Source organism: Cupressus sempervirens, chromosome 2 (genome assembly GCF_028749045.1).
Source record: "Cupressus sempervirens isolate cs-2001-9-10 chromosome 2, ASM2874904v1, whole genome shotgun sequence".
NCBI lineage: Eukaryota > Viridiplantae > Streptophyta > Pinopsida > Cupressales > Cupressaceae > Cupressus > Cupressus sempervirens.
This window is the reverse complement of record NC_143119.1, coordinates 12,095,087-12,105,423: the sequence shown is the minus strand read 5'-3', so window position 1 is coordinate 12,105,423 and position 10,337 is coordinate 12,095,087. Positions and strand designations below refer to the sequence as shown.

The 10,337-nt window shown below is 34.0% G+C and overlaps 1 protein-coding gene across 1 annotated transcript; it reads right to left on the bottom strand.

The window, feature by feature from the left end:
- Positions 1–508: 508 nt before the first annotated feature.
- LOC149570834 (uncharacterized) lies at positions 509–8,052 on the bottom strand. Its single transcript, XM_089808231.1, has 6 exons — positions 7,036–8,052; positions 6,760–6,899; positions 6,276–6,461; positions 2,431–2,535; positions 2,217–2,318; positions 509–861 (listed from the first exon to the last, which is right to left on the bottom strand). The coding sequence occupies exons 1-6, from the start codon at positions 7,283–7,285 to the stop codon at positions 622–624; spliced, it is 1,023 nt and encodes a 340-aa protein (XP_089664357.1). The 5' UTR covers positions 7,286–8,052; the 3' UTR covers positions 509–621.
- Between the last annotated feature and the right edge of the window lie 2,285 nt (positions 8,053–10,337).

Here is a 10,337-nt window from a genome sequence, read left to right as displayed (position 1 = left end):
ATGCATAGTTTTTTGAATCAAAGTTGTTGACCCATAATTCATCAAATGCGGATCGTGGAAAACCATCTCATGGGCATGAATGGTCCACTTGTCACTTTTCAATTCAGGCAATGCTCTAAGGGGTAAGCATCAAGACTTCCCAAGAGGTGACTTATCTTGGAACTACTCCAACTAAGAATCATTAGCATTGTACAAAGATGGGTGACAAGCATTTTGGTAATTCTTTATGTCTTGTTAGATAAAGATGTAATCATGTTTAGCAAACAGAAATCCAAAACTAGTAACATACATTGCAAAAACCAAAAATTTCACGTGACAGGAATAAAAGGATCACTAATTTTAGTATCCCAATGTTTTTAAGTTCCATTCCATTAGAAGTGAGCTATTTGTGCATAGTAAACAACTTTTCCTTGCCTCAGAGAATCGTTTCAATATTATGATACATGTAAACACTATATCCATTGCAACACATATTTGAGGGAAATGAGAATAATTTAAGATACAAGATAGATAAATAGTCATTACCAAAACTCTATATTAAATTGATTTTGTATGAGAAACCATGCTGTTAATTCACTCCCTAATATGTCCAGTTCTTGTACCCAGCAAAGGAGCTAGCTATTAGCGCATCACAAATTGCAGTTTCCCAATCATGTGTAAAAAGAATGAGATGATTAGAGGTATGAGAATAAGATAATACCATCGCAATACAATTTTAATAGGTGTTGTGAGACATGAAGTGAAGATATCAACTGGAAATTCAGGACTCTGAGGAAGAATCTCATCGACTCCACAAGCTGCAAGTAATATACAATCCTTCATTGCGACTGCAAAAGAAATACCAGAACCCAAATCTTGATGCTGCACATCAACCAAAGACACTATCAAGAAATATATTATATATACTCAAACAAATAATTAACTTATAAAGGGACATATATATTTGTTTGGATTAATCATAGAAGATTCTATGTGCTTCACAATTTATTGAGTAAAACTTATCTCCAGAAAAGCATTCAAAATCATATCACGTAAATTTTTCTAAAGTCTGAAGGATAAAATGTTGAAGCAGCTTCAAAAAGATTGTTCAAAGGACATGATATGCTCAGGCTGAAGGAGCTTTGAGATTCATTACCACAGTCAGGAATGGGCTCATATTCAATCTTCTGAAGATTGAAGATGAGCCCATTCCTGAGTGTAGTAATGAATCTATAACCTTGACACCCATCTCTTTGTAGACTTGCACACAGGCTTCAGAATACTGATGACACAATTCATTTGTCCGTACTATTGGAGCAAAAATACTACTGTAGAATCCAAAAAAGTTAGGCCAAACAGGTAGATTACAGAATCATGAAATTGTGAACCATTACACACACACAAGAAGAACAGTACCTTGAAACACTACTGCATGATCTTATTGCAACTTTAATATCTCATTCCATCATTCTCTCGGAGAGAAAAGATTCAAAATAAACTGCAAGAGAATGACCCACCTGTACTAGAAGACTTTTCAATACATTAAACATATGAAGAGAAGGTGGGCATCTTGTAAAGGAGCACATGCAAGACTCAGTGCTTTTTGGGTTGTGTGCAGCAGTCAAATTGTTCATCTACCCTATTACTGCTTGGTTTCATGGAAACACATTCAGACTAGGGGGGATGTTAACAAGTCCATTGTCAAGGTTAACATGTCTGTAAATTTAGGGGAAAAAAATTAGTTTAGGTACATATGTGTCAGTTAAGCTGTTCATCTTCCCTATAAAATAAGAATGTAAACATTCCTATGTAAAAAATAGTTCTGCTGCCTTTCAAAAAAAAAAGTAAACATTTCTATGTTATGTAAACACTGAAAAATTACAATATTAATCAATTACTATTCTGTTCCCAACAGACCTAACAGTTGTCTGATAGATTTTCAGTTGACTATACCTAAAAAATTCAGCTAGTATGTTTTTACTAGACTATAGCTTAAATAAGTTATTGTGGCAGTCTACTGTAGATTACACCAACTGTACCATTCTTGTGCATATCTTTGTTTATTGAAACTTCACCGGTAACTTGTCTCTAATGTCACTAGTTATTTTCATGTGGACGGGACTAGAATAGCCAAATCTAAAGTTCAAATATATCCATTCATGCATGAGAATATTTTGAGCCATTAGAGAAACAACATTTAAAATGAATGGACATCATAGTTGGAAAGTATTGCTTGCCTTAGATGTCTTCAAATTCTGTGCCTCTGACGCATTCTTTTGTTTCTTAGGAGTCACATCTGTAACCGTAGATGAGGCCGAATTGGTACAATCCATAGAAGCCTGCAAGTTATAGAATCATAATTTGGTGACAATGTGATGCTTAACTGGAAATTTAGGATATGTTAGATAGAAAAATCATAGAACTGTGGTGATTATTACAAATATATCTCACCTTAGATGTCTTCCCCATCTTCCCCATCTTAACATATTTTTGTTTGTTCATTGACCTGTCAGTATGGACAGTGGAATATAGAGGAAAACTTATATCTTTAGGTTCCTGAATCAATAAAAGTTCAAGAAATGTTCAACATGTAATTCGTTGTCATTCTTTAAAACTATACATGTATTCATGTCCACGCAACCATCTACAAAAGAAATTGGCAAACATTGTCATCGTTTACAACTTAAAATGTATCCATGTCCACACAACCATCTAGAAAAGAAATTAGCAAATATAACTTGAAAAGGAAATATATATATATATATATATATATATACATGAGGATTTCCTATTAACAATTTATTTGTCATCCATACCCAAATGCTATCCAACAGTACAGTAACACAATGTACTTCAAAAGTTTTTTTGTCTATTTTCCTCCATAATACACACTCTACCATGCTCTTTGGAGATACAAGTTGAATCAACATCCAAATTTGTAATAAACCCTTTAAGGATAACTAGTGAAATTGGGACCATTACCTTCAAAAATCAATTGTAAGGGACTTCTTTCCTTAAGTCTATTGAATTTGATCCATGATATCACTTAAAATTTATGCAACTAACAAAATATATATAGATAATGAACAATATATGTATCTGATCCCTTGTTGAATGGTTTCTCTTATATTAAATGATAAATATCAAAATCGTTGCTATCTCTGATTGGTCAATTAGATATATGCTAGGCGATTTGATCTATATATTTACAGTTAGTACAATTCACAATAATAGATTATCTCTGATAAGGCCGCAATAATTATGCAATCTCATAATTATTCAACATGAATTCAATGAGCATCACCTAAATCCAATGAGTGCTAAGTGTTCCATTTATTCTCATGAGAGATGGATTCATGTGAAATCACTACTCACGAAACATGGGTCAATGAGTTTGATTCAAAATCACACAATTAAATCCTGATACCAATATCACAATTTGACTTGCTGTGGAAATTATCTCCTACTTATCAATTGATGAGCTTAAGGGGCTTTCTAATGAATGGTCTATAAGGTACAACACTTGGTGAAGGTTTTGCAAATGGGGTTGCAAGCTTTGGGTTTAACCATGGAGGAAACTCCAAAGTTAAGTGCGCTCAGAGGATGGGTGACCTCCCGGGAAGTCCTGGTGCTTCACCCCTGTGAGCATCACCTAGATCCAATGAGTGCTAAGTGTTCCATTTATTCTCATGAGGGATAGATTCATGTGGAATCACTACTCATGAAACATGGGTCCATGAGTTGGACTCAAACTCACACAGTTAAATCCTGATAGCAATATCACAATTTGACTTGCTGTGGAAATTATCTCCTACTTATCAATAAGGCAATTGCTCAACGAGTACATCCAAGAATAGATAATAAATAAATTGAATTCTGAATGAATGATTGTTGAAGTGAATTTGATCACTGTAATATATCTTGCAATGTAAATGGATGGCACCCTTAAAGATTTAAGGGGCACATCCTTCCTGTTGAATATGATAGCATCATATGAAATTATATGTGTTCTCGTATTGATGTTACTAACATGTCATTGGCTTAGAACTCTGGGAGTTTGAATGGATTCAGCACAATACTTGTTTGATAGGTGTTTCTTAAACTGAGTAAATCCTTCACCACTCTCCAAGTCTACTCTACTTCCTAACAGCATCCTCCAAAAGAAAGAGACTACAGGAGAGTGTTTGTATTCCATCCGTAACTATCAAGTGATGAGTCGACTTGAACTGGAGGAGTTATGAAAAGAATCATTATCAATCCATCAGCATTTGATAGACACTTAGGTATGCCGAATTTTATTAGTCATCGGGCTTGATGTTTTCACGCATGGACAGGTGCTTGCATATTATAAACATCCCTACGTATTATCAGGAGTAACGGTGTCCAAGAAGGAAGTTTGACGCACACGATTGGTTCTACAACAGATTACCTGTAGTCAATTATGTGCTCCTGCCATGTGATTCATAATCATGTATCTATATATTTGCCGTCAGAGTTTTTCTATATACAGAATAGTGCCATTCTGCTACAGCAGGATATATAAAATTGTATCTGTATGCATATACTCTTCTTCTCATCTGAGCCTTGATGCTGAGCGTGCTTGATAAGAGTATTTGAGGGACATTTAATATTTGCTGTTTGTATTGGATTAGTCTTTGACTAATCTATTGTTTTATGAGTTTATTCGATTCCTCAAGATACTTCTCTATTGATCTGTGATGGATTTCTTTTCATATAGATTCTGTAACTATTTCTTTTGATTTTAGTAAAATCTTCAGGCTTTTGTGGGGTTGGGTTGTTTCCCTCTGTGAAGAGGGGTTTCCCTGGATAAGGCTTTTGTGGGGTTGGGTTGTTTCCCTCTGTGAAGAGGGGTTTCCCTGGATAATTATTTGTGCAGAGCTTGCTGGTTGTCTTTTCTGATTCTATTTTAAACACTTCCCTGGTCATCCTTCATAAAATACTGATTAGTCTTCAGTTCTTGTTGTTTAGCATTTATTTATCTTAATTGACATTGTCAGTGTTAGTTTTATTTCTGCCACTTATGTGATATGTGCCCATTCATTGCATTATCCATTCAGTATTGATTAACATAATCGCTGACCGTAGATTATGCTTGACAAATCATCATCAATGATAATTACTAATCATTCAGTTAGTTTATATCAACAATCTTAAAAAACAAATCACTGTTTTGCTGCTTCATCGATACTTCAATCTCCTTGCTTTATTAAAGATCATTGATGAATAATCAAGTTGTTGTTTCCTTAACTCTGTTTCTTAATAATACAAGTCAATGTGTTCAATTAATAGATGCTTAATCGATGTCAATTCTTTCAATCGATTGTACCTTAGCCAAACTACCCATTCTATCATCAATAATATCTTACCTCCATGTATGCTTGCTGTAAATATGTCAACTTTTCATTGCTGGCCGTTACTCCAGGATGATGATCACATGATACTTGATCAAGTTCTCTGATATTCTCATATCACAGCTGTGATGATTGTATATCAATAGTATATCTTCCACTAGATCCCAGATGCAATGATACTTGTCTTCATGGCAATCGGTTCTTACAGTGCTCTCTTCATTGGATGTATGTGACTAAAAGTAAATTGTCTATATATCTTGCTACAATTATCTCCATGGATCGTCAATCATCTTGACTCTTGCACAATCATTGATATGGTTCTGCTGGTGTTAACTCTATACTGACAGGTATAATGATCACTTATATCTTCTCCACATAACCTTAATCATCTTAATTGTCTTCTCACTTGGTATAAGTAAAGCATGATGATATGAACATGTTACTTATTATTAAATTCATTATACTTGACAGTTTTCCAGATATCTTATTACTCAGCTATCTATTTGCTATGTAAATTTACTTCAAACTATCTTCTAACTAGCTATAGGGGTTCAAGCTTTGCAACTCCTTGACCACAAAAGTATTTTATTGCTATTGTGGTATCAATAAAAGAATGGGAACATCACAAAATTCTAATAAACATTCCACGCATTCAAAAACAAAAGCAAAAATATATAAAAATTAACATCAGAACAAACGTATATGCAGTTTCACAATTCTTATTCATTAGTACATAGAGCACTGCATGATTTGTAAAACCAGCTATATTTTCCAAAGCAATAAACTCTATTTTTAAAAACATTTTTCATTTAGTCCTAGCAGTAATATTTAACAGTCCTTTTCTACCATACAAGTTGTAATTTTACCTACTCTCCCAACTATTTTATGTAAAACCTTCAGTAAAGTTAGAGCATATCCTGGTACCTTTTTCATAGTAACGTCAGAAACATTATTATTAGCCCTTGAATTTATATCACTTCCAACTTTGCTCCAATCAATCTTGCCACCAACGCTTTTCAGCTCTGCTAAGGCTGTAGCTTCAAATTTATGATCCTCATAACTTGACATAGGATCACAGCCTTCCAGTATATCCTTTATGGGGTCACCTGACTGTACACAAAGATGCATATAACATGTCAAAAACCGTCTCCCGCAACTTGTATCAAAAGACATTTTGCAACCACCTGCCATTTGTTTACTTACGTCATGTATTACCAAAATGATGTCACACATGCCAATAAATATACATTACACATTAGAAATGCTGTCTTCCACTTCAAAAAAACATACAGCACTATATTTTATATAGCAGATTATTTTTCACTTTAAAACAAACATCATGGCACTTTTTAGGTGCAAGTACATGAAAAAAAAGAGGCATCTCTTTGTTTCAGGCTTTGGCTCTAACCTTTTTGTTCTTCCCTTTTCTTCCATTTTGCTTCTTCAATTGAAAGCAATTGAGACATATCTTTCCAAGAATTCTTTTAACTTCATGTACATAAAGAGGATGAAATACTGGTGTTGGGAGCTTCAAATGGCCAAAATGACCTGCAAAAACATCGCAATTTTTTTATGAAAAAACAATTTAAATGAAATTTTATAAAGAAAGTAATAATTTTCCACTATTAACAATTGCCATAAAGTTTCACTTATATAGTGACAAAAAGTTTTAATTACTACCTACCATCATAGTCATGAAGCTTGTCACTTCCACATGTTTCACATTTATTAGATTTTACGGGCAGACCAAGTCGATCACTTGATAACTGACTTGCATGTTGAATAGATGACACTGACACCTTGATCTGCAAGATACCACAACAAGAAATGTGATTCAAATGTATAGACACCACATTCATTGAATCAAAAATACACATAGGAATGATAATTGTAGAGCCACAATAGTATGATTCCACTGCGAATCTTTTAAGCATTTCTAAACTGATTAAGTTGTGCCTTGCTATAATTGCATAATATTTATCAAATTAAATAATGGCAACTAGATAGTGAATATACATCCACAATAATACAGAATATAGATAGTAAGCGTTTTTCCCAAAGCATGGAAAGAATTAAGCTGTAATTCTTTAAAAGGAACAAAAAACTTTAATCAAAGTATATATAAGAATGCAAACAAGGCTCATTGCCATTGAATCAGAATGAAAAGCCTTGGATTTCCTGTATTCAAATTGGAAAATAATCTGACAGGCTTGTCAAAAAGAAACTCATTCAAGACTGTAATGCAACTTATGATGGCTTCCGACTATGAATATGTGTATACCCCACTTATGTACTCAGAAATTGAAATAGAACCTCAATTAGGATACAAAATTAAACGACCATCATGGGATTCAAAAATTTGTAAGTTCCAGTCCATCAATTGTCAGAGCTGTTTGATGCCACAGAAGCTCCACAGTTCTGAATGGAGTGAATTTGTTCTCAAGATCCTCCACTGACTTCCAGCATTTCCATAAGCTGATTTCAAAGCTTAAGGAGGAAAAAAACTCTACCTCCCAAGTACCGAACAAAATTAGAAGATCGAGCCTCTCGGCATGTCATTTTGAGTTGTAATTGCAAAATTATGAACACGAAGTTGAGCTAATAGGCTTGTTCTGGTTTTTTTTCAGAACTCTAAATTTCCATATGGATCAACACCGGCAGCGAGTACTTTCGTGTTTGTTCTAAGTAAATCCTAGAAAACAACTGTAGTTATTGATTCCACAAGTTGATATAATTTTTTTTTTTTTTTTTCTTGTCCCCCCTGTTGTATTCACATTTTTCTCCCTTGTCTTGTGTGGCAGTTACAACAATATCATCATAAAATATGCTTACCTTGCCACAAAGCTCACATAAATTTCTGTACTGGTGTACTAAGTGGGTTAAAATTTTGTTAGAGAAGGTATGCCTCATGACCTAGAAAATCAAATGAGTTAATTCCAGTTCCATCCACTGTTCTGTTATCCAGGATGTTACTAGAGTCTAGATGAGCTTCACGTCTCCTCTCATTCAATTGGCATGACACTTATAGAACTCTCTTGATGTGGGTATGATCCATACATCAGAGAAATAATTGATTCCTAGAGTATCATTTTGTACAAAATAAGCGACGACTAATTCATCTTCTTGATATATCTTCTCTTAAATGCAATTTTTCTCATTCCTTTTATTGATTTTTTTCATTTCATGCACTGCTTCCTAACTTGTTTCCAATCAAATCCAACATCTTCATTTCATAATGTCAGTTCTATGTTGCACAAGAAGCATGTTGCTTCAATTTATTTTAAGGGCTTTGAGATTATCTATTCGTACACAAATTAATGATGACTGATTTCCCACTTCTAATACAAAATGCATACAACTTTGAAAAAAAGAGACCCAATTAGCTTGTTTTCTTAGAGAAAATCAAGTGAACTTCCTATAAATTCCTATTCTGTCATACTAAGTGGGAAAAAAATAAAAATAAGCAGAGTGAGTCAGCTAAATCAACCAAGAAAATCACCAATGCAAACCCTCATGATCCTACAGTCAATAGCTGTCCTCCTAAGACCTCTCTTACTCAAGGCAGCTCCAATCCCAATGTTCAATCTATAACAATAAAGAGTCTTGTCTTCCCAGAAGAAATCTTAATGTAATATATAGTAGCCACTGCTTAATTAAACTACTAAGCTCAAACTCTTGAACTCCTACCAATGTAGACAAGATGCTCTAAACTCATTATATCATTTATCCACAAATGCTGAAAATTAGTCTAGAATGGTGTCAGCAGATGTCATTTCCAAGATTGTTCATCTCCTCACTGTCTGTGAAGTTGATTTTATAGAAAATTGCATTAGCATCTTATATAATCTAGCTACCATTGAAGATGGAAGAATAGCGATTGCCAATACTGATGGTTGCATCATGACTATAGCAGAGCTGCTTGATACAGGCACCCCTAAGGAACAAGAACAATCGGTGGCTATACTCTCGTTGCTATGCACCAAGAGCTTTGACCATTGTCAGCTAGTTTTAAGAGATGTACTTTGAAATCAACAAATGCCCTCTTATATTATTCAAACATTATTTTGTAGACTTGTAGGCAAATATCAACATGAGACCAAAGTTGTAGATTTGAATATTGATTATTAGATAGGTTCAAGAGATACTAACTAGTGTCAGATGCCAAATAGATGATCGCCATAGCAACATCCCATTTTTCTCCTTCTTTATAAAGAGGTTGGTTTTTCCGAAGATCACCTAGGAATTCCTTGGGTGAAAGTATGCCCATTCTAGTAATACCTTCAATTGGACCAGATGCAATACCATTTACACATATTCCATAATGCACAATAATTAATAAAGACTATAATGCACAATAATTAATAAATATTGTACAGATTATGGCAAAACTTAATAAATTTCTTGTGCTACTCTTTGTTTGAAGGAACTACATCTGGGGTTTATAGCCACTTTATAAGTTATCATCATACAAAGGACTTAAATTGGATCCTACATGGCATGAATCAGAAGGCACATTCCAATTAACCAAGAAGATTATGCCTACGATATTGTCATGTCCCAGGAGAAAGAAGACGATGGAAACTGCAAGCAGAACAAGTAAATAGAAATCACCCTCAAAAAAGAAATCATTGAGTTCCAAAGGAAGCTTAAAGATCAATACAGTTTAGCATTACCAAATGAACTTCAGGATAAAATCTAAAAAGAAAACAGTCAAACCAGACCTTGTGTATAGAAAGAAAAGAAAATTATATTAATGTCCACAAGGGACTAGAGATAGCAAAAGTTAAAAAAAAGTTGTAGGAAGATGAAAAGCAGAATTGTCTGAACTCTGAACTTTGAAGGTGTATTTATTATTGAAGTAATATGTTAAAACTTAAGACACATAAATCATTGATAAGTAGGAGATATTTTCCACATCAAGTCAAATTCTGATATTGCTATCAAGATTCAACAGTGTAGTTTTTGAGTCAAACTCATTGAACCATG

Bases quoted from the DNA above. Each gene is read 5' to 3' on its own strand.
- LOC149570834 (XM_089808231.1), bottom strand. From the start codon at position 7,285: ATGCTTAAAAGATTCGCAGTGGAATCATACTATTGTGGCTCTACAATT. The intron at 6,462-6,759 runs GTTAGAGCCAAA...CTTTGTGTACAG, and splicing joins GAAAAGGGAAGAACAAAAAG to TCAGGTGACCCCATAAAGGA. The intron at 2,319-2,430 runs GTGAGATATATT...TATAACTTGCAG, and splicing joins AGATGGGGAAGACATCTAAG to GCTTCTATGGATTGTACCAA.